Source organism: Salvelinus alpinus, chromosome 7 (genome assembly GCF_045679555.1).
Source record: "Salvelinus alpinus chromosome 7, SLU_Salpinus.1, whole genome shotgun sequence".
NCBI lineage: Eukaryota > Metazoa > Chordata > Actinopteri > Salmoniformes > Salmonidae > Salvelinus > Salvelinus alpinus.
Window position 1 is genome coordinate 51,738,870 of NC_092092.1, and position 25,531 is coordinate 51,764,400.

The 25,531-nt window shown below is 42.8% G+C and overlaps 1 protein-coding gene and 1 long non-coding RNA gene across 2 annotated transcripts in view; both read left to right on the plus strand.

Annotated features, from left to right (window-relative positions):
* Positions 1-22,934, plus strand: part of LOC139580223 (uncharacterized) — a 62,439-nt gene extending 39,505 nt beyond the window's left edge. The window contains exon 3 of the long non-coding RNA XR_011676003.1: positions 22,285-22,934. This is a non-coding gene — a long non-coding RNA (uncharacterized lncRNA). The remainder of the gene's footprint in view (positions 1-22,284) is intronic.
* LOC139581147 (nanos homolog 1-like) lies at positions 909-3,395 on the plus strand. The gene has a single exon (XM_071410610.1). The coding sequence runs from the start codon at positions 1,041-1,043 to the stop codon at positions 1,719-1,721; it is 681 nt and encodes a 226-aa protein (XP_071266711.1). The 5' UTR covers positions 909-1,040; the 3' UTR covers positions 1,722-3,395.
* Positions 22,935-25,531: the final 2,597 nt, after the last annotated feature.

The window sequence follows — 25,531 nt, forward strand, 5'->3', positions numbered from 1 at the left end:
CAGTATGACAAGCACAGTAGTCTGCAATATAACCTACGAAATCACCACTACCCTTCCAAAATACACTGTAGGTCTACTAAATGGGGATAATCATGATATCAGTGACAAATATGTATCATTTAATTCTAATACTGTAGTTTGCTGTGGGGAATACCTTATGCCAATTTGGTTAATCATAAGTGTTACAGTATATCATAGTCACTACATCCATCCAGTGAAAGTTCAAATTGGCTAACCTTATATTGAACGACATAGTATGGACATAAGCCTACATATAACAGAAAATGATATGGCATTGCTGTTGTTATCATAGTATCCAGCTCATCGCCTATGTGAAATTGTCAGTGATATGACAAGTGTCAGGTGGGAAATGTTGTATCACTGTGGTAGAGAGGGTGCTCTAGGAACAAAGGGCTTGTGTGCGTGCATGGTCTTGAAAGGGTTCAAGTGTGCACCAGAAATGCGCACAAACATGTGTATGCAAGCTATTTGAGTAGGTTTTGACATCGCACCCAAAATGAACTCCCCATCCTCAATGTAGGCTATTAATACTGTGCTGCCCGGGACAAACAGAGAACGATGCGTTGACTGCTTAGCCAAATCCTTCCGTACTGTAAAGCTACGGGTGTACTGGCGTTCACTGCTCTGAACAGAGATGACTGGTGCGTAATGCAACCATTTCAAAAACGGTGAAATCAATAGTATATTTCGGTGTAGGCTTTGCTGTGTGATTATGATATGAGGGTGTTTTCCAACCAACCTCTGCCAGTTCGGACCATATTGGATTTGTTTCGCGCTTCCCAAACCTACCCTTGAAGAGAAAGACTGCGCTTCAACCTGATCATAAACTTGTTTTGAGAAGAGAGCCCCGCCCTCTTTTCAGCTTTCCCCGACTCCTTATAAACAGCAAGCCTGTTGTACAAGCGTTTAACACAAGAACACTGGAGCAGACCACAGTTCACCAACCACCCTGGAAACGAACTCTGGCAGTAAATTTCGAGGATTATATTGGTGTTTGTGCATAGAAACGAGAAACTATCATGGATTTTCTCAATCATAACTATTTGAGTGCGCGCAACCCATATGACTATACATTTAATTTTTGGAACGACTATCTGGGTCTGTCGACGTTGGTCACGAAGAATAACAAGCACATGATGCCCGAAAGCCCGAACTCCATCACCGAGTCCCTGAAAGCAACTCTGGGTTTGGATGACTCCCCAGCATGTGCGTGCGTAATCTCGGGCAGTAGTGAAGGCGGACACCTGGACTGCTGTTGTCCATCTGTGAGCCCCCTGCCTACCTCCATCCTGGACTTGAAGGAGCGCTTTTCAATTCTGAGCCCATTCCAAAACCAAATCGGTGGTGTCCCACTACAAGACCGGGACTTGGGCTTCGGGGGAAGCTTTGCAGGATTTGACCTGTTCGGAGTGGAGAGGAAGATGCGCAAGCCAACGTCGAGGAATAAACAGGAGCCCAAAATCTGTGTCTTCTGCAGGAATAATGGTGCACCGGAGGAGGTGTATGGCTCCCACGTTCTGAAGACACCGGACGGGAGGGTGGTGTGCCCCATTCTTCGCGCTTATACATGCCCTCTTTGTAGCGCCAATGGTGATAATGCGCACACAATTAAGTACTGTCCACTCTCCAAAGATCAACCAGCCCAGCGACCATTAAAGGGAGGGAGGGCAGTGGGTGGTAAACGAATGAAAATATTCTAGAGATAGATTTTTACACGAGCAAAGAAACTAAATTGAATTGCACTGAACAATTTTCAGATGACTGTTTCGATTGCGGCTATAGCATATCCCAGTCCTAACTGCTAAGGCTACATGATTTCGTAAACAAAAAAAATATACCGATGTTATTCTTTTTCCAAAATCTCTTATATTTTTATAGTTGCTTTATTCACATAGATTATTTTATTCGTTATACATTGAATTTATTTTCTGATAGTGTGTAGCTATTTGAGTGTTCATTGAAATTTACCTATATTCATAATCACAATGTGTGAATAAATGCTGAGTGTTTTGCGGGGAACATGGATTTAGCAGGGCGTGAGGGTGTGATTGTCATGTTGCCAGTAAGTTTTACTGTAAGCTTAGCCTACTAGCTATTTCTTTTGTCTTTGAAAACCAAAGTTGTGTATGCTATTAAACAAGCTAAGAATGTTCATGAATGAAAGCAATGTCCATTCAAGATGTCTGTAAAACAAGGTATGGCACTTTGAGGCCCACTCCTCTGTCTGCTACTCCACAACACAGTTTTAAACTTGCTCTGATTTAATATCTGTTGCATGAAAAAAACAAGACAATGAATTCTCTGTTATGGCCTGGTATTTTCTGTGTAACTTCATAGTCAATAATAGCCAAGCCAAATGACTTTCATCCCCCATGTCACACAGCAGTTGGTTTCATCACCCAGGCTTATGAATAATCATTACCCAAATAAGAGATACCCTTGATGTTTACATTACCAAGAGAGGGTAACACACTGGATATAATTGCTTGTAGGTATCTCTTTCATGCAGTCTTTTTTTTAATCAACAATGGCATGTTGTTTTTTTGGTCTACCCCCAAAAAGTCTTCAACAGAGGACTGCACTGGGGATTCAAGGAGTGCTCTGCAATAGTAGAGTCAGGAGGACAATTCACTTTGAGAAAACAGTTGGATAGCGCAAATGAATGTTATTAAACAAGCTTTTCTAAAAACCAATGTATTAGCCCCTTTTTGCATTATTTCCCTGAATCAATCCAAAAACATGCAAAACTATTGTGAATGTACGATGGAAAGTTGTCAGTTGCAGGACTACACATTTCTGACAGTTATGTTTACCAAAGGATTATACAATTTTAATGAAGTGAAGTGAGGAAGAGAGTATTGTATATAAAGTTGAGTGACGTTTATTCAGCATTTTAACATTTCAAGTGACTTCAGAGGGTTCTACCTCAACAGGATTTTGTACTTACATGTAAAATGTCAACAGCAGTTTATTAATATAGTGCTGCCATTTATAATAAGGGTTTTTAATAGTATTTTTGATCTTTGTATAACATAATTGTATTTTTTTTCCTGCATTCAAACATGACAAAAGTGAATTTCCAATAAGCTTCAAGCATTCTTCGCCAAAAAGGTGAGGGTCTGTGCATAGTGATATCCGTACTTTTTAAATTTAATTGTTCAATGTTACATTCTTGAGGGTGTGTGCAAGAGAATGGAATCTATTGAAAACCATTGACAATTTGCCACTTTTAATATAAGGTTTCTGATTAAATGAAATTAGAAAATTAACACTGTTGAACTTTGTTATTTGTATTTTACCACAATTTCCATGTATGCTGCCTGTGCAGAATAAATGATATGAATTAATTAGAGAAATAAACATCTCATCAAATATTTTAGCTCATGCCTTGATTTTATTGATCAACTTGATAGACATACCTCATTCACCAGTTTACATAAACAGTATGCGATTGCTATTGCTAGATATTCAATGTAGGCTTGAAAATACCATTAAAGATTGCACATATCATTCTTGGCCCTATCTGTCATTGTTTCAGCCCACACAACTTTAAAGTCCATACTTCAACAGATGGGGGGAGCTATCTTCCTCGGCTCTAGAAGTCAAAGTCTCTCTGCTTGAGAGCCAATCTCAGCTGGACAAACAAAGCCCCATGGTTGTTCCAAGCACTTGCCTGTTGTTTATGAAGGCTGCCCACTCTGGAATGTCCAAGCCTGTGTGCCTCCCCATTCAACACGGATCATGTTTGCACTGAAGACTATTGAATAACTTCCCCCTCTCCTAGCCTCTCCACCTTCTATTTCTGGAATGGCAGGAGCCAGCAGCCCATAACTTCTGGACCCCTTTTGAGAAAAGGGGAATTCAGAAGGCAGACATTACAGTAGGCACTTGGGGACTGTTGTGAAGCCTTGAGCACAGCCATCCACACCTCTCAGCCCTCTACTCTCCCTCTCTCCCTCTCCTCTCCTCCTCCCTCTCATTTTCCAGATGGGGCCCTGCATTAAAAATGGATGAATACTAAGTGCAACAGGGATTTATCTCTCGGAGAACAGTGGTGGGGAAAAAGCCTGGCGGGTATCATTTCAGACAAACATGGCCGCCATAACAGGCCCTATTCCCCTGCCACCCCACCCCATTAGCTGTGCTGCAAACAGGATTTGAGTAATCTAGTTAGTTCCACCATTTATGAGATGCATATCTTACATGATTTTATGATGGGAAATGGTTGCCTGTTAATAGCATACTGTAAACCTATACTATGCAGATAATAGTCTTTGTACATAGTATGAGGATGGATTCTATGGATTATAGCTTTATGTGTTAAGTAATGAGTTTAAACAGTAAACAAATGATGCTTCTTATTACCATAATTTGGCACTTCTATTATAGGTCTGCTTTATGGGCGTGGTCCCAGTCAGTAGAGGCCATTCACTAACTAGCTGGTGATTTCTATACCAGAAAAGGAAAAGGAACCTGCAACTCTCTGGACACTACTTTTGAAGTCCTGACCTCTATTGTACAATGCTGAATAAACATGGATCGAAATGTCTATTACAGAGTGCTGGCGCGTATCAACTCAGCTGTTGCTGTCGGGATAGACTAACAGGACACATAGTTCAGTGCCCCATGGGCCATCATAGGTCCCTCTGTCATTTTCGACATGATAAAATACTGAAGACGGATAATTGCTTACAGGGCAAGGAGTCTTAATGACCCACCCCCTTCTCAAAGTCACCTGTTCCTAAGGATGCTGCATCGCGTCACCTGTGGACCTTGATGCGAGTCAAATTGAAGAGCAGTAGAGAACTAAAGCCATTCCAGGAGGGGAAGTAAGGTGGGTATTCTCATGTGCCTCCGACATATTGCTTACTCCAGCCTTCCTGTGGATCTCACATGCATGAATCATAGACGCAACATGTAGAATGTATCCCCATGTAGAAGTGTATTATAGAATGTATCCCCATGTAGAAGTGTATTATAGAATGTATCCCCATGTAGAAGTGTATTATAGAATGTATCCCCATGTAGAAGTGTATTATAGAATGTATCCCCATGTAGAAGTGTATTATAGAATTTATCCCCATGTAGAAGTGTATTATAGAATGTATCCCCATGTAGAAGTGTATTATAGAATGTATCCCCATGTAGAAGTGTATTATAGAATGTATCCCCATGTAGAAGTGTATTATAGAATGTATCCCCATGTAGAAGTGTATTATAGAATGTATCCCCATGTAGAAGTGTATTATAGAATGTATCCCCATGTAGAAGTGTATTATAGAATGTATCCCCATGTAGAAGTGTATTATAGAATGTATCCCCATGTAGAAGTGTATTATAGAATGTATCCCCATGTAGAAGTGTATTACTGTGACGTCTTCCACTACAGTAAGTTGTCATTTGGTGGTGTAAGATTCTAGCATGTCCGTATTACACATCATTCGTAAATGAAGGACTTTTTACTAGACACATTCAATTGGTCATATGTTAAGATTGAAGTTTGCTGAGTTCGTTGTCTATTATCAAACCCATATTTGTTGAATTACTGGCACTTTAGCGCTCTTTCCCATATCATTTTATGTACATAATGCAATTTACAAAGCGCGCCCATGCTTCAACTCTCAAGCCCCTTCATGCACCCTTCATACCTGGGTGTGCCTCAAATAGGCTACCTGTAGAGCCATCCCTCTTTCTCATACCTATTTTTCTAATTTGGGGAGGAGTACAACATCAACTTGATGCAACGCACTTGCAGGGCAAGCACACTATCCCTGTGCCAGTAGAATGAACACCCTTGGCAGGCTGTAGAACACAAGGTCGTTTATATACTTTGGCCCATGTTACAGAGTAGTCCTGTTGGAAGATGAATTCAGTGCATACACTAACTCATTGCAGAAAGACAGATTAGCATTCAACCAGAAGGACAACATTCATTACAATTGGTCTGAGGTTGTTACTTTCTTACTGTAATAGCCAATGCCTTGGTGCTAAATTCTTATTTTCTTTCTCATTCAATAATGCAGAGGAGTGGATAGCTGGGGGGTAGTCTCTGTTAAAGATTGAGATTGGGGTCTAATACAAAGCATAGCTGGAGCACACCCAGAGACAATGATGTAGTTTGGAGGTGCCGACTAACGGAGAATAAATTGTAAGCCATACGAATAAATAAAGAGAGTCGCGCACTCTATATATACAGTGCATTCGGAAAGTATTCAGACCCAATGACTTTTTCCACATTTTGTTAAGTTACAGCCTTATTTTAAAATGGATTCAATTGGTTTATTTCCTTTTCAATCTACACACAATACCACATAATGACAAAGCAAAAACAGGTTTTTAGAATTTTTTGCAAATGTATTAAAAATGTAAATACTCAGTACTTTGTTAAAGTACTTTTGGCAGCGATAAAAGCCTTGCATCTTCTTGGGTATGATGCTACAAGCTTAGCAAACCTGTATTTGGGGAGATTCTCCAATTCTTCTCTACAGATCCTCTCAAGCTCTGTCAGATTGGATGGGGAGTGTCGCTGTACAGCTATTTTCAGGTCTCTCCAGAGATGTTTGATCGGGTTAAAGTCCGGGCTCTGGCTGGGCTACTCAAGGACGTTCAGAAACTTGTCCCGAAGCCACTCCTGCTTGGTCTTGGCTGTGTGCTTAGGGTCGTTGTCCTGTTGGAAGGTGAACCTTCACCCCAGTCTGAGATCCTGAGTGTTCTGGAGCAGGTTTTCATCAAGGATCTCTTTGTACTTTGCTCCGTTCATCTTTCCCTCAATCCTGACTAGTCTCCCAGTCCCTGCTGCTGAAAAACATCCCCACAGCATAATGCTACCACCTCCCTGACCAAGGCCCTTCTCCCCCGATTGCTCAGTTTGGCCGGGCGGCCAGCTCTAGGAAGAGTCTTGGTGGTTCCAAACTTCTTCCATTTAAGAATGATGGAGGCCACTGTGTTCTTAGGGACCTTCAGTGCTGCAGACATTTTTTGGTACCCTTCCCCAGATCTGTGCCTCGACACAATCCTGTCTCGAAGCCCTACGGACAATTCTTTCAACCTCATGGCTTGGTTTTTGCTCTGACATGCACTGTCAACTGTGGGACGATATATAGACAGGTGTGTGCCTTTCCAAATCGTGTCCTATCAATTGAATTTAACACAGGTAGACTCCAATCAAGTCGTGGAAACATCTCAAGGATGATCAATGGAAACAGGAAGCACCTGAGCTACATTTTGAGTCTCATACAAATGGTCTGAATACTTATGTAAATAAGGTATTTCTGTTTTTTATTTTTAAGAAATTTGCTAACATTTCTAAAAACCTGTTTTCGCTCTGTCATTATGGGATATAGTGTGTAGATTGCTGAGGATTTTGAAAAATGTAATCCATTTTATAATAAGGCTGTAATGTGACAAAATGTGGAAAAAGTCAAGGAGCCTGAATACTACTGAAGGCACTGTATAAACTCCCAGTAATTTACTGGGTAAAACACCAACGTTTCGACATCACTGTGCCTTCTTCAGGGTCGCCGAAACGTTGGTGCTTTAGCCAATAACTTACTGGGAGTTTCAATATAGATCATGTTGTGACTCTCTTTATTTATTTTCATGGATTGTGATTGGACCTGTGAATGTACTGTTACAGAAAATACATGACTTGTGCTACAATGGAAGTGCTACTGTCATGATGTGTGTTCCTATGGGAGTTCCTATGGGAGCTAGTTTAGCCAAGCAGGGAAGCATCGGTTAACCACATGAAGGGACCATGTAGCACTACAGTGTATACTACATCATTGGCTTTCTATAGGTTTGGTTCGATTTAAGAACTGACATATTGTTCTTTGATGTCAGTTGTCAAGTGTGCATTGTGATATGTGCAATTATACAGTCGGTGTTGCTGCAAAATATTATTTTACTCCCAATATCCTAACCCTTACCTTATACGATAAAAGTTGAAATACATTCGGTAGGCTCCTAATTAAAGCCTATGTGTGTTTTGGCAGTGGGAAAATTCCAGAGCTTTATAGAGCTCCCATGAGGTTGTGGTTTGGGTGAGATGCACAGTAATGCGTTTGTGACGCAAGCGGGAGGAAATTGCAGAAGCTTCCTGCACAACTGTGCTTTTGTACTACTTCCAGGTGGATAGCAGGCCTGGATGTACAGTCCGTGGGAGGGTTTTCATTAAGATGTGAGGCTGAATGGCCAAGGATGAAATGGGTTTCAATAGTGCCCCCTACAGGGTGATAGATGACGTACATCTACAAGCACATAACAAACGCACACACGCACAAACACAGAGAGAGAGAGAGAGAGAGAGAGAGAGAGAGAGAGAGAGAGAGAGAGAGAGAGAGAGAGAGAGAGAGAGAGAGAGAGAGAGAGAGAGAGAGAGAGAGAGAGAGAGAGAGAGACAGAGAGAGACAGACACTGACTGACTGACTGACTGACTGACTGACTGACTGACTGACTGACTGTGGTTTCCTTCAGTAAACAGCTGTAATTTCCATGTTGTGTGCCATGCATTTTGGGGTTATTCAGTGTGTATGTCAGTATAATACAATTGCTTGTACTTTAGCACCACCTGCTGTTGCTTGATAACCATCACCATTAGATGATTGAAAATAGGAGTAGACCTACTGTAGTGTAATTTAGATCCACAAGGTGCCAGTCTTATACAAGCCTGGAAAAATGCATTTTTTGATGACAATGAATAATTAAGCTACACTGGACTCTGGGTTTCAGCCCAATGGTAGCCCCGACTTGATTTGGAACAGAAGCTACATCATTGGGAAATGTAGCTGCTCTCATTTATAGGTGGAGCTATACATGCCAGGTTTGACAGTCTATGAAATCGACATGATCATTTGAGACATATTTTGAAGCTATAAATCAAATAGATTTTTTTTATTTGTCACATGCTTCGTAAACAACAGTGAAATGCTTACTTACAGGGCCTTCCCAACAATGCAGAGATAAAACAATTGAAATAAAAGAAAAATAGTAACACGAGGTATAAATACACAATGAAAAATGATAACTTGGCTATATACACGGGGTACCAGTCCCGAGTCGATGTGCAGGGGTACGTTGTTTGTTTCCAATTCACTCAAATGACAAATAAAATATAAGCAAATCATTAATGAATAGTTACATTTTCGGTTATGAAAGGCGAGACATTTGTACTTGGCGCATAGAGACTGCGGCTGTCGGATTTACACCGTGTAATTATTTTATGGTAAACATCAACTACAGTACATAGCTAGTATTTCCTGTAAAAACTGTTCAAGGTGTTTGCATTATCAATGAAAGGGCACACTTTACATACACAAGAAAACAAGATGCTTTGTTTCAAAGTCCTCACTTAGTATATTGCTGTTGCTTTAAATTAGTGAATGAGACAAACTTGGCATAGTTTAGGATATGTGGAATAGATATTTTTTGGGACCACGGTGCAGCAATGATAGTAGATCCATCTGTTGCTCTATTCTATTGAACATGACTTCACAAAGACTCAAGCTGTTATATCTGTGTCTGTGTCGGCGTGCGTGCGTGCATGTTTGTGTGCGTGCGTGAGCGCCTGTGTGCGTGTGTGAATGAAAAACTCAAAGCCCCCCATAGATGTAAGTACATTTTTAAACACTAGATGGAGCTATTATATAATAGTAGTCATTGCAAGCGACACAGCGCCCTTCACTTGTACAGAGCTCCTCCACATTGACCTGGCTGTGAAGTCAATGCTGCACTGAAAGAGAATAGTTTATTCGTTCCCACTAATCAGAAGCCTGCCGCTAGCTGTACAATCAACTGGCTAAAACAGTACAGGTGTGCCCCATTAGGTACACATAGCCCTTGGCTCATGTTAACTTATGACCTATAACAACCGATTGTAATTTCGCAATCACCCGTTGTATGTGTGTGCAGTTTTCAAGAGGATGATAAGTAGTTACATTACATGTGTAAATTAGGTGTAATGTTGTTTTTTGGGGGGACAAAATTGTGATTATGCAATCACAGCAGGACAAGGGTTGTCAATGGCCAATGATAACATTGTCCGTTGGTAAGTCTAGCAAGGCAAACAGAGATAGTGGAGTTCAGCCAGATCTCCCCACGCACTATTACGCAGTACAGACGTAGGAAGTGCTATATAAACAACCTCTCAATTACAGTAGATGTGAAACAAAATGAGCTCCATGCTTGGACGGATACTACTGTGGCTAGAAGACTTAAAGGCTTGCAGACTTACTGTACTACATTTTAATTAGTGGTTGGTTAAATATCATTTCCATAAAAAGGACGTGGTTAAAAAAAACTACGAAATGCAATCAAACATTTGTGCACCAAATAGTCTGGTGAAATTCAAAATGTCAACCATTTGATGTTTATTGCTGATCACAGACTTGTGCTTTCTTTATTTGTGTAATACCCCTTAGGATGAACATTTGTTTTTAGACCTTTTCACCTAAGTCTATAGTTGATATCATTTTATTTATCATTTTTTCATATTTTGCAGGATATTAGATATTTCCCTCAAAACAGGAAAACCCCTTCAGCAAACCATCAAAAACACAACAATGGCACAAAAGTATTTTAAGACCAAACCATCTGCTACACTCAGTATTAATCCTCACTTAACACACCAAGCATAACTCAGCGAGTATGCAGATCAGTTCCAAAGGAATTTAACCATTCACAGCTTCTCATAGAAGCCCCAAATAATAGCAGGCAGCAGTGGGATTTTTATGGCTTCCCCCATGAATGTTAAGGCAATATGGTCGCAGGCTGGCCAGGGGTGGGGATTGACTTGTTTCCAAACGCTTAATTCAATTTGTCATCTCCATTCAGGGGGCTCAAGTGGTCTAATTTGTGTTAATGAGGGGTAATAAAGTCATAGCCCCCTATATTACTGCCAGGAGGAGGGGTGGGGCCCATGAAGGAGATGTGTACATGTGAGGGAGGGAGGGGAGGGAGGTGTATTGACTCCTTGGGGTCTCAGGCAGCCTGCCTGGCTCTGTCGTTCGCTCGCCATCTCTCCATCGTGGCGGCCGTCAGCAGACCACCGCCCCCCTCCCCGCTTGGCCTCCATTGTCCCCCTAATTAGATTGCCTTTGTTGGGCTAATGCTGCCGCCATCTGGTCGGCTGTCAGGGCCCCAGCAGGGCCGGGGCTGGGCCATTGTGGTGTGGCCACGGGTCTGTAGCCCTCCTCTCCTCCTAGCCTCCTTTTCTCCTCCCCTGGCTACAATAGGTACCTCTGGCCCAGCATCCCCTCTGGCTGTCATCACAAGGGCCCTTTCACACTTGAAGGAATTAGGGAAAGATTGATGTACCCTCTCTCGACGTAAGTGCACCAAAGGGCACAGCTCTGGGACTGTCTTTTTCCCTGACCATGTTGAGAGGAGAAGGCAACAGGCCCTGTTTACAAACAGTCACACCCCTTTTTACTTGTCTTGGTTGATCGTAAGCCAGCAGGCTTGCTGACTAAACTTCACGTTGTCGTTTGATTGATTCACAGTTGGGTTTGTTTAGTGGATTGTCAGGGCCTTGAAGATATATCGATTTGTATTTGGATAGATTTGTATTTTGATATGTGTTCTTGTCATATCTTTCTTGCTAGAGGGTTGTAACGACTAACACATTCGCATTCAAAATCTAAAGCACACTGTGGGATTGTGTTATTGTGATGGCTGCATTCTCTCTCCATAGTGAGAGATCTCCTGATTCAGTAGATGGCAGTGTGGTCTTGGTCAATGGTCATGATGACTGGTCTACCACATTAAGATATACTTTACTCTCCATGGTATGATCCACTCTGATCATCGGAGACTGGGCCCTTTGCTATTGAACATTTGATATATTCATGCGAAATGGACAACCTCACGTGAAAACAGAGGCAAAAAAATGTTGCACAGGATGAAAAAAAATCCACACTAGCATCTTCAGTGCTTCTCTCGCTGTGTTGTTTTTTAGGGGGAGGAATGTGTGAGCGGTCGACAACCTTCCCACTGTTTGTTCCTTTGAGTTCCCCTCTTCTTCACCATTTCAAACGGAGACCTGTAATGGATGACCATAACCCCTGGGTGACCCTGACCAATTGGTTGACTAATCTTCCACGTCCCATAATGCCCCTCTTTCATCCTCCCAACACAACATCGTCCATCTGTCACCTGACAGGGAGAGACGGACAACTATGGTCACCATGTAACAGGGTACCACTATGAATGTCATCATAGGTATTTTGAAATGCGGACACAGGGGTCTAGAGGGGATACAGAAAGGAGAATTTTTTTTTAAATAAAAAAAATAAAAAAGTTGAACCTTTATTTAACTAGGCAAGTCAGTTAAGAACACATTTGTATTTACAATGACGGCCTACACCGTCCAAACCCGGACGACACTGGGCCAGTTGTGCTCTGCCCTATGGGACTCCCAATCACAGACGGTTGTGATACAGCTTGGAATCGAACCAATGTGTCTGTAGTGACACCTCAAGTACTGAGATGCAGTACCTCAGACCACTGCGCCACTTGGGAGCCCAGGGTGCGAGAGAGGTACAGCACTAGTCATGGATCGGCACAATCCATGACTGTAGTGGCATTTGCCTATTAAAAGGAGACATGAATGTAAAACCTATTTTACCCATCTTGTGTTATAATCGCTGTGTCATCTCAGTAAACAAACTTACAGTGGTCAGGTGTGTCTGATGGAGGACAAATTCAGACTGAGGTCTTTATTATCGTTGAGTGTATGGGTTCATAACACACTGGTTATGAGAGCATTTCTCCACACTCTGAGAGAGGATGTTGGCCAGCATCTCAGTGTCTCTGCCACACGCTCACTTTCGCTGTCAGCATGACTGTCAATCTGCGTCCCACGCTAAATGACCCATTAGTGGCCTTCTCATCGGAACATCCAGAAATGTCACAAATTCAGTCAAAATGTCTTCACACTTCTGGAAACACAACACTATTTCCACAGTAAAAAAGAGGTACATTCCACATGCTTAGAATGTGTTGCACGCTTCCTGTCTCGTTCCAGCCAGTTTTTAGCCAATGAGTGTTGGAGAAATGCCCAAAATGCCGAGAGAACACAGTCCAACAACAAACAGCATAGGAAAGTATTAGTTTAGCTGGTCAATTTTGTGGAAGAGTTATAACCTCTGCATACCTTACGAGAGGCTCATATTTAAGGTCTCAATGCCTGAAAGTCAAACTTCATTAAAACATCTGACTTATCTTGGGCTTATGTTCATGCTCTTGAAACACAAGCGAGTGCACCCTTCGTGTAGTGGACTTATTAACTGGGAGTTGGTTCAGAGGAGCAAATGTCTCCAATAGCAGAAATTAGTCATGAATGGACTATGATTAACAACATTTTGAAATCTTGTCATTTTTTTTCTCTCACTTTGAAATTAAATATATACAATACAGCCAAGTAATAAAATGAGCAGACGAAAATCGTGATAACAACAGAGTTACATGGAGTTTGACCATCTTGGCTTCACAAAGCGTATTAGCTGTGATTGATTCCTGAATGTTCTTCTCATGCTGAAGATGCATGAGGTGCAGGATATATATATTCTCTCTTTAGTGCCTGAAATTGTTTAAAGAGCAAAATAATTTATACAACGATTTCAAAATGTGTTGCTATAGCTTCAAATGAAGGACATAGTATGCCCCACCATAGTAAAACCATATCAAAACAAACATTCTAAAATTATAGGGAGCACTTTTAGCATTTCAAGCTTCCTCTGAGAGAGAGATATCAAGACGAGTGCTGTAAAAGGCATTTCACGCCGCCCATTTTACCCCATGGTGGCGTGAACCACCACCGGTCCACTAGCTCCGTGGATAGGCTAAACGACCTAGCCTCACCAAGAGGCCTTCATCCATGAGTAGCTCCACACTCTCTCCATCTCCAGGCCCTGGTGCTTCTACACACTCACAGGGTTAAAATAAATGTTACCGCTGAACCATATTGTGCCCCCACACTCTCCATATCCTTTATTCACAGCCGCGTAATTGGTAGTCAATTTGAGCTCCCCCTTTGCCTATTGCGGGCACATTTTGCTCTGACAGAGTGCGGAAGATTAATGGCCACGAGCAGCCAAGGGGGGCTCGCCTCAGCAAGCATGGGCGCCCTAAATTCATTACACCAATTTCCCCCTGTCCTGCGCTCCCCACACACACACACACACACACACACACACACACACACACACACACACACACACACACACACACACACACACACACACACACACACACACACACACACACACACACACACACAAACACACACACACAAAGAAAATAAATAGAGAATGAAAAGAATAGAAAAAGTCAGATGGCCTTAGTGAAAAAAATGTTTTGATGAAAGGAAGAAAATATAGAATCTATATAGTTGGTTTTTCAGTGTACATCCAAGCACGTAAGCATATACAGTGCCTAGAGAATTGTTTTCACACCCTTAGACTTTTTCCACGTTTTGTTGTGTTACAGCCTGAACTTAAAAATATATATTTTCTGTCACTGGCCTACACACATAATGTCCAAGTGAATTATGTGTCAAGGCTCAGGAGAAGACCCAGACAGATATGAAGTAACAAAAGTGTATTTCAACAGGGGGGCAGGCGAACGACAGGTCAAGGGCAGGCAGAGGTCAGTACTCCAGAGCAGAGTCTGAAAAGTACAGAACGACAGGCAGGTTCAGGGTCAACGCAGAATGGTCAAAAAACGGGAAAGCTAGAAAACAGGAAAAAACGCTTGTAGGCTTGACGAAACAAAACAAACTGGCAACAGACAAACAGAGAACACAGGTATGTGACAAGAAGAAGAAGAAGGCGCAGGGATGCAACTTGAGGTCCAACGCTGGGACAGGACAGCCCCCACTCCGACATCCGACGCATCGGCCTCCACCACGATCTGGAGGGACGGGTCAGGATGAACCAATATGGGAGCTGTGGTGAAGCGGTGCTTGTGGTCCCGGAACGTCCGGTCAGCAGCTGGGGACCACGTGAACGGAACCTTGGGAGAGGTGAGTGCAGACAGCCGGGAAGCCAGGGTGCTGTAGCCCCGGATAAAACTGCGAAAAAAGTTGTAAAATCCCAGGAAATGTTGCAGCTGCAGTCTGGATGTAGGCTGGAGCCAATCCACCACTGCTCTCACCTTCCAGGGATCCATTTGTACATTCCCTGTAGCGATGATGTAACCAAGGAAGGTAATGGTGGAGCGATGGAATTCACATTTCTCCGCTTTCACAAAAAGCTGGTTCTCCAGGAGGCGCTGGAGGACCTGTTGGACGTGGAGCATGTGTTCTTGGACTGAGTGGGAGAAAACAAGGATGTCGTCAAGGTAGACGAAGACGAACTGGTTCAACATGTCGCGGAGAACGTCATTGACCAGGGCCTGGAACACAGCTGGAGCATTGGTCATGCCAAATGGATATTCGTAGTGACCGCTGGCCGCGTTGAAGGAAATCTCCACTCGTCCCCCTCCCGTATCCGCACTAGGTGGTAGGCATTCCTCAGGTCCAACTTGGAGAAAATGGAGCGGCTCGAAGGCCGAGGCGATGAGTCGTAGCGGTTAGCGGTTCTTCACCGTGATGTCATTGAGGCCCCGGTAATCGATGTATGGGTGCAGGGTTTTGTCCTTCTTCTCCACAAAGAAGACCACTTGCGACAGCGGTGAGGCGGAAGGATGGATACACCCTGCAGCTAGGGAGTCCAGAGAGTACACTCGTCCCTGGGGTGGTGTGGTGCCTGGAAGGAGGTCGATCCAGCAGTCATAGGGTCGGTGCAGAGGAAGTGAAGTGGCCCAGGCCTTACTGAAAACCTCCCGCAGGTCCTGGTACTCCGCAGGAATTGCGGAGTGGTCCAGGGCAACTTCCAAGCCCGCTAGAAGACGTCCCAGGACAGGCTGCGCTGACTTCAGGCAATGGACATGGCAGAACGGGCTCCAGCCCATGAAGGCACTAGCAGTCCAGTCAATAAGGGGATTGTGTTGCTGGAGCCAAGAGAATCCCAATACCACGGGAACCTAAGGAGACTTAATCAGTATGAATTGGATAGCCTCGCTGTGGTTCCCTGACACTCGTAGGTTGATGGGAGTGGTATTGTGGGTGACCCGGCCAATAGAGCGCCCGTCCATGGGAATGGAGAGGGGCTGATTGGGCATGCCCAGCTCGGACGCCAGGGTAGTGTCCATAAAACGAGCTCTGCCTAGTTGCATCGGCTGAGGTGAATTGGCAGACTTCGGAGTCTCTTGGGGGAACTCGGGTAGCCTCGGGTCCTCTTGGCAACGGAGATGTCGGGGACTTCCGGGATGCCTCAGAGGCAAGGTGGAATCCTCGTCTCCTTCCTACTTTTCCGTTACCGAACATCGATCTGGTTGGTCAAGGCAATGAGCGAGTCGAGATCCGTCGGAAATTCCCTGGCTACTAGTTTGTCCTTAAACTCCTCTGATACTCCGTGTTGGAATGTGTCAAACAGCGATTCCGAGTTCCAGGCACTCTCAGCTGCCAACATAGGATATTCAACACATAGTCTGCCACACTGCGGGAGTCTTGCCGAAGCTGGAGTAACTTCCAGGCAGCCTCTCTTCCAGACAATGGAGAATCAAAAACCTTCTTCACCTCCGCCACAAACTCCTCCAGACTGAAGCATACTGTCCCCACACAGCCATAGCCCAGGCGAGAGCCCTCGTGGACATCAATGTGATGAGGGGAAGGAGGAGGGTGAGGTAAAGCAGGGGCTCTTGGGAAGGCCGCGCTGCTAACAGCCAGGTTACTGAGGGGCTGGGTTACCGTCGTGGTAGGCTGCCTGACAGACAACCCGCGGAATTGCTCCAGCAAAGTGTTCAACGCGAGGCCATGGCGTTCGGCCAAGGACTGGAACCCTTCCATAAGACCATGAAGCAACTCCTCGTGCCGTCCAATGGTGGCTCCTTGGGAGGAGACAGCGTTGCAGAGCTGGTCCGAGTCTGCTGGGTCTGTTATGGCCAGTTCGTACTGTCAAGGTTCAGGAGAAGACCCAGATGCAGACAGTTTCGAAGTAAGAAAAGTGTATTACAAAAACAGGAGACAGGAAAACGACAGGTAAAGGGCAGGCAGAGGTCAGTAGTCCAGAGCAGAGTCCGAAACATACAGAACGACAGGCAGGCTCAGGATCAAGGCAGACGGAATGGTCAAAAACCGGGAAAGCTAGAAAACAGGAAATAGAGAGACAGGAGCATGAGAAAACGCTGGTAGCCTGGACGAAACAAAACTAACTGGCAACAGACAAACAGAGAACACAGGTATAAGTACACTTGGAATAATGGGGAAGATGGGCGACACCTGGAGGGGGGTGGAGACACGCACAAAGAAAAACAGATAAGGGTGTGTTATTGTTTACAATTTTTTTTTAACAAATGAAGAGCTGAAATGTCTTGAGTCAGTAAGTTTTCAACCCCTTTGTTATAGCAAGCCTACATAAGTCCAGTGGTAAAAATGTGCTTAAAACCTCTTAAAACTTCTTATGGCTGCAGGGGCAGTATTGAGTAGCTTGGATGAAAAGGTGCACAGAGGTGCCCAGAGTAAACTGCCTGCTCCTCAGTCCAAGTTGCTAATATATGCATATTATTATTAGTATTGGATAGAAAACACTCTGAAGTTTCTATAACAGAACTCATGTGGCAGGCGAAAACCTGAGAAAAATCCAACCAGGAAGTGGGAAATCTGAGGTTTGTAGGTTTTCAACTCATCGCCTATCGAATACACAGTGGGATATGGGTCAGTTTACACTTCCTACGGCTTCCACTAGATGTCAACAGTCTTTAGAACCTTGTCTGATGCTTCTACTGTGAAGTGGGGCCGAAGGAGACGGGAATGAGTAAGGTCTGCCATGAGCTGACCATGCTCTGACCATACGCGTTCACATGAGAGGTAGCTCTCTTCCATCGCACTTCTGAAGACAATGGAATTTCCCGTTCGGAACATTATTGAAGATTTATGTTAAAAAGATCCTAAAGATTGATTCAATTTATTGTTTGACATGTTTCTACTGACTGTTACGGAACTTTTTGACATTTAGTCTGCTTTTAGTGAACGCGCTTCGTGACTTTGGATTTGTTTACCAAACACGCTAACAAAAGTAGCTATTTAGACATAAATGATGGACATTACCGAACAAAACGAAAATTTCTTGTGGAAGTGGGAATCCTGGGAGTGCATTCCGACGAAGATCAGCAAAAGTAAGTGAAGATTTATAATGCTATTTATGACTTTTGTTGACTCCACAATTTGCTCGGGTAACTGTATGGCTTCCTTTTGTGGCTGAACGCTGTTCTCAGATTATTGAATATTGTGCTTTTGCCGTAAAGCTTTTTTGAAATCTGACACAGCGGTTGCATTAAGAACAAGTTTATCTTTAATTATATGTAAAACATGTATCTTCATCAAAGTTTATGATGAGTATTTCTGTTATTTGATGTGGCTCTCTGCAATTTCTACGGATATTTTGGAGGCATTTCTGAACATGGCGCCAATGTAAACTGAGGTTTTTGGAGATAAATATGAACTTTATCAAACAAAACATATATGTATTGTGTAACATGAAGTCCTATGAGTGTCATCTCATGAAGATCATCAAAGGTTAGTGATTAATTTTATCTCTATTTCTGCTTTTTGTGACTCCTGTCTTTGGCTGGAAAAATGGCTGTGATTTTCTGTGATTTTGCGGTGACCTAACATAATCGTTTGTGGTGCTTTCGCTGTAAAGCCTTTTTGAAATCGGACACTGTGGTGGGACTAACAAGAAGTGTATCTTTAAAATGGTGTGAAATACTTGTATGCTTGAAGAATTTGAATTATGAGATTTCTGTTGTTTTGAATTTGGCGCCCTGCACTTTCACTGGCTGTTGTCATATCGATCCAGTTAACAGGATTGCAGCCATAAGAAGTTTTAAGTATCCGTCCCTTTTTTTCAATTTTCTCCTAAAATTACATACCCAAATTTAACTTATTTGGGCTTGGTGGCAGTATTTTGACGTCTGGATGACAAGCGTGCCCAAAGTAAACGGCCTGTTACTCAGGCCCAGAAGCTAGGATATGCATATAATTTGGAGAGAAAATACTCTAAAGTTTCCAAAACTGTTAAAATAATGTCTGTGAGAATAACAGAACTGATATGGCAGGCGAAAATCCATCTAGGAAGTGGGATTTTTTTGATGTGGGTGGTTTTCAATTGAATGCCTATTGAGTATCTAATGGGTTAGGACCCAGATTACAGAGTGTTTTCTATGCAATGCTACCAAGTATATGCATATCCTAGCATCTGGGCCTGAGTAACAGGCAGTTTACTTTGGGCACGTCAGTTATCTGAAATTCCAAACAAAAACCAGTCTCCAAAACAGGATCCCCTTCACTGGGCACAAGCATTTTGGCTGACCTATCCGGCATGGATGACCAGGAAACACCTTGAACTTGGGTATGATAAGGGTGCCCTGTCCCATAATTGGCCCATAATTATAATGATTCATATCTCCTGCCAAAGCCAAAGGCGCTCTCTCTCTCTCTCTCTCTCTCTCTCTCTCTCTCTCTCTCTCTCTCTCTCTCTCTCTCTCTCTCTCTCTCTCTCTCTCTCTCTCTCTCTCTCTCTCTCTCTCTCTCTCTCTCTCTCTCTCTCTCTCTCTCTCTCTCTCTCTCTCTCTCTCTCTCTCTCTCTCTCTCTCTCTCTCTCTCTCTCTCTCTCTCTCTCTCTCTCTCTCTCTCTCTCTCTCTCTCTCTCTCTCTCTCTCTCTCTCTCTCTCTCTCTCTCTCTCTCTCTCTCTCTCTCTCTCTCTCTCTCTCTCTCTCTCTCTCTCTCTCTCTCTCGATTGGTGAGTGGACCTCAGACCTCACAACCATAAAGTGCAATGGGTTCTATAACTGAAGATTTTTTTCTAGATCCAAATTGGAATGTCAAATTTGATGTTCCTTTTGATGGCATAGAAGGCTCTTCTTGCCTTGTCTCTCAGATCGTTCACAGCTTTGTGGAAGTTACCTGTAATGCTGATGTTCAGGTCAAGGTAGCTGACTGTGAACGCTCTGAGAGACTCTGGGTTGAGTACAGTGAAAAAGTAATCTACAGTACTACTGCCAAGTGATGAGCTGTAGGTCACCTTCCGTAGGAGTTCCCTCGAAGCCTACCATTGACTATGTACAGACCCAGCGTGTGACAGAGCTGCAGGAGTTTTGACCCATTTTTGTTGGTTGTTTTGTCATAGTTGTGTCTAGAGGGGCATATTAGGGAGGAAAGTGCTGAGTGCTGAGTGTCAGGTTCTTGTCCAGTTCTGGCGTTTAGGTTGCCACAGACTACTACATGTCCCTGAGCCTGGAAGTGGTTGATCTCGCCTTCTAGGATGGACAAGCTGTAATTGTTAAAGTATGGGGATTCTATTGGGGAAATATAGGTAGCGCACATAAGACACATTTTGGTCTGTTGAGATAATTTTCTTATTCATTTTTAGACAAATGTAAAATGCTCCTGTTTTGACTTGCCACACGGATCCCTTTAGCGGGATCATTTTTGTAAACAACCGCTGAATTGCAGAGCGCCAAATTCAAAAATAATACTAAAATATTTATAATCATGAAATCACAAGTGAAATATAACAAAACACAGCTTAGCTTGTTGTTAATCCACCTATCGTGTCAGATTTTGAAAATATGCTTTACAGCGAAAGCAATCCAAGCGTTTGTGAGTCTATCAATCACTAGACAAAACAGTAAGAACAACTAGCCTTAAATTAACCTGGTCACGAAAGTCAGAAAAGCAAAAAAAATAATCGCTTACCTTTGATAATCTTCGGATGTTTGCACTCACGAGACTCCCAGTTACACAATAAATGTTATTTTTGTTCGATAAAGATTAGTTTTATAACCAAAATCCGCCATTTGGTTTGCTCGTTATGTTCAGAAAACCACAGGCTCATTCCGGTCCTGAAGGGCAGACGAAAATTCCAAAAAGTATCCGTAATATTCGTAGAAACATGTCAAAGGTTTTTTATAATCAATCCTCAGGTTGTTTTTAACAAACATAATCAATCATATTTCAACCGGACGGTAAACTATTCAATACTACAGAGAAAGAAAATGTTGAGCTACATCTCTCCCGTGCAGGAACTAATCAAAGGACACCTGACGAGTTTTGATAAATCTCGCTCATTTTTCAAAATAAAAGCTTGAAACTATGTCTAAAGCCTGGTCACAGCCTGAGGAAGCCATTGGAAAAGGAATCTGGTTGATACCCCTTTAAATGGAGGAGGGGCAGTCAATGGAACAGGGATTTTTCCAAATAAAAGGCACTTCCGGGTTGGAGTTCCTCAGGTTTTCGCCTGCAAAATCAGTTATGTTATACTCACAGACAATATTTTGACAGTTTTGGAAACTTTAGAGTGTTTTCTATCCTAATCTGTCAATTATTTGCATATTCTAATATCTGGGCCTGAGAAATAGTCTGTTTACCTTGGGAACGTTATTTCTTCAAACATAAAAATTCTGCCCCCTAGCTGAAAGAGGTTTAGGTCTGCTCTATTTCAAATTAGCATACCCCCTAAGTCTTTTCCCTGTTTCACACCTGGTAGTTTGGTGGATAGGACTACCAGCTCTTTCTAACCTGGAGGGCAACCAGTAGGTCCATCTCTTCTATACCATGATTGTTGTAGGATGACAATTTCTGGATTTCCAATTTCTTTAAAGAAGTCTGGGCTCCTGCTCTTTAGGCCAAAGGCAAATGACGTCAGACCTTGCGTATTCCCGGATGAGTATCTAGTGTTGATTTTTTCGTGTGGTTTAGCCTCGGATCATTACAGTACGTTTGATCAGGGCATACTGAGCATCTGATAAATGCTTGTAGGTCACAGGATGTGGCTTGAGCAGGTGTATTAGTGGGGGTTTGGACCTGTTGCTCTGCTCACCGCCCGGGCATCTCTCTCTCTCTCTCTGTCTCTCTCTCTCTCTCTCTCTCTCTCTCTCTCTCTCTCTCATTCTCTCTCTCTCTCTCTCTCTCTCTCTCTCTCTCTCTGTCTCTCTCTCTCTCTCTCTCTCTCTCTCTCTCTCTCTCTCTCTCTCTCTCTCTCTCTCTCTCTCTCTCTCTCTCTCTCTCTCTCTGTCTCTGTCTCTGTCTCTCTCTCTCTCTCTCTCTGTCTCTCTCTCTGTCTCTCTCTTTCTCCGACTTGGTCTCTTTCTCTCCTACTGGACAGGGAATAATGGATGTGTGTGTGTGTCTGTGTGTGTCTGTGTGTGTGTGTGTCTGTCTGCAGCCCATGCCCCGTGGAATGGCACCCCGCCCCAAGGACTCCAGTCCGGAAGAGGAGCTGCTGTCCTGGGGCCGAGCCCATGGCATTGTCCCCCTCAGTGACAAAGGCTGTGGATAGCCCCACGAGCACTGTCACCACGAGACCCATCACAACCCTGCCCTACAATGCGCTGTCTGTCACCTGTCAGCTGGCTGGCTGGCCGACATCACCAAGCCCAAATGCAATCACCCATGTCACTACCACATCCTATCTGCTTCGTTGTCGTGACTATTTAGACTAAAATCCCACGGACTACAGATGAAAATTTGCCTTTTGGCTAAACGTGGCACATTGACATAAATGTTTATTCATGTGCATTGTCAATGTCAAATGTAATGAGGTTGTTGTTTGGTTCTGTGCATGTTTGGTGGGCATTTTCAAGATTTCAGGAAATTCCATGGTGATAATAATGCAAGCTGTATGAAATTGCAAGTCCAACCAATTTATATGCACTATTTACAACCAATAGTTCTGGCCATGCATTATGATTGACAGGGAGGCAATTTATTTATTTAACAATATTCCATGACTAAATACATTTTCACACATGGTTTGGATTTAAATATTCTTGCGTCACTTGAATTGAGCTGCAGAATAAAGGCTATATCCATAAACTCTGTCGCTATCATGTTAATATACTGTACATCAATAGAACAAATTGATATTATTTACCAATTTACTGTGGGAAAAAACGATTTCCTGTCTTTTGGGTAACAGTTGATCAAATGTATTGAATTTATAGCTATTTGGTATGTCTCTTTCTAGATGTCAGTTACTTGCCAGACAGCCATGTTTGATGGTGGCAGTTGAGTGTCTCAGGTTTTCTTCCCAGGGTAGATTCATAATTCTTTGTCCTGCCTTCAAAGCCCTTGGCAGATTAACACGGCAACAGTGCTGTGTGATTTGGCCTGCCGTGTAATTTATGTACCTTCCCTGGCTCAAGGGTTTGCCTCGGCACCTGTTCGGGTCCTACAATAAGCAGTGTGTCCATGCCAAGACTGTTGTGTGAGGAGAGATGGTGACTATGGCTATAAGGGCTGTGCAGGTCAGCTTTTGAAAGACAGCTAATCTTTTTTCTCTCTCCTTTTTCTCCACATGAGTTGTGGTGGAGAGGGAGGGCATGAGGGGTGCACTTCCAGGCCAACCAATAAATCCGCGGTGACCTCATACTGTAAGCGAGATAGATTCATCGATAGACGCAACATAAAAGGCCTCCACTGTGGTAATGCGGACAAGGTGCGCCGGCTGTCTTAACAACGGCTCCTTCTATGGAGTTATTTCTGTGTCAACAGAAATTGTATTTGAATTCCATCATTTCTCATTTGTATTCGGAAAATGAATTTGAATTTAATATTTTGGAATTTGTAATCCACAAATTGAATCGTTGAATTCATAAACTGAACTTGTATTTCAGGATTTGAAATTGAATTGAGTGAATATTGCATTCAGTATTTTTTGTAGTTATATATATATATATATATATATATATTCAGTTTCAATATAGTAGATATTGCATTCATTGTCTGTTAATCAAGTTTACAAGTTGATCAAAGTTTCATATTAATCAACGACTCAGATGCATTCTGATTCAGGTCTCTAAATTCAGATTCAAAACCAGCGACAACAACCGGGTACTTTGCCAGCCAGGAAAGGTAGAGGAGAAAAGATAGAATCAAACACCCACTGTGGTAAACAGAAGCTTCTGGCGGTTTCTGAAGCCAATGTTGTGGCGTGTCGAATTTGTTTTCTTCCTATGAATTTGGCCCTAGCATTTGAACAGTTTTGGCTATAAGCTATTACATGGACGTACCTCCCGTTTCCCTCTATGATGATCACAGATCGCGTTAGAAGGGAGCTTCACAAAAAAATGCAATTTGGCCCCAGTAAGAAAATAGTTGAATAGCCCTGTCATAGCCCTTCTAAAGATAGACTTTCCACTCACTATTTAATCTTGCTCTTGTGACTGGCTGGGCTCAAACCAGGTCTCCTACATGTTGATTCAGGGGAGCACATATGACAGCCACTAATTTGCAATATAGTCTAAGTAATTAGCCTGGCTTTTATAGCGTATAAGGCTCAAGCAGACAGACAGAGTGACAGCAGAGAAGACGATGAGACAGATAGACAGCACAACATGGAGGCTAACAAAATGTCTAGAGCAGAGACACAGTGATAGTGGTGAGTTGTATCTCCAGTGGTGTTTTTGCATATTGTATTTGTTTTAACGGAGCGGCTTCCAACTAGACTAAAAGATCCGGAGCTTCCAGAAGCTTCTGCGCATATGTTGATCACGATCTGAACATGTGTACATTCTCTACTTTCTGCTCAGAGAACAGGCTACTCAGGTGAAGTTAGATCAAAGCTACATCAAGCAAAATCAACGTACGCAAGATCACATAATGATCACAGTATTCTACATAACAGAACCGAATATAATAACATAGTTTGAACATTACTGTAAGACAAAACAAACACCACATTTTTCTCTCATGTGGCCAAAGCCACTAGGCAAAATACACAGGTAGGATATGCTCCAGTTTGTTAGCACCATCTGCTCTAAAATTAGCTCAGTCTGCATAATTCAAAGCAAAACTGTAGGCTACATCAAAGCAGCACTGTATTATTCACGATCTAAATGCATATTCATGAAACTGATTGAGATCAAATGGTTGGTTACTAATGTATGGGTAAAAGGTGATTATCATTCACGGTTGAACGTGGTGGTGTTTTTGACTTACCGTAACGTTATGCTATTATATTCGTTTCTGTTGTGTAGAATACTGTGATCATTATGTGAGATCTTGCAGACATAATTCAGCTTGATCTAATTTTATTAAACAAGAACCATTTACCTGAGTAGCCTGTTCTCTGCGTGTAAAGTAGCGAATATACACGTTTAGAAAATGGTTCGCACATGCACAGAATCTTCGGGAAGGTCTGGTTCTTTTAGTCAGAGGACTAAAGATCAAGTGAGCTGGCGGCTCACGCAGTGATGTAGGCTGGTGTGGATAAAATGCCAGGGCTGAAGTTGTGTCCCAGTAGCCCCTCGAAACCTTGAACGATAGATTGTGATCTTGATACACAGACAATGAATGTAATATCTACCATATTGAAACTGAATATAAAAATATTAAATTTGAATATTCAAATAATTCGAAATGTAGTTTTATAACTGAACGCGATATTCACTCAATTCAGTTTCAAATCAGGA

Bases quoted from the DNA above. Each gene is read 5' to 3' on its own strand.
- LOC139581147 (XM_071410610.1), top strand. From the start codon at position 1,041: ATGGATTTTCTCAATCATAACTATTTGAGTGCGCGCAACCCATATGAC.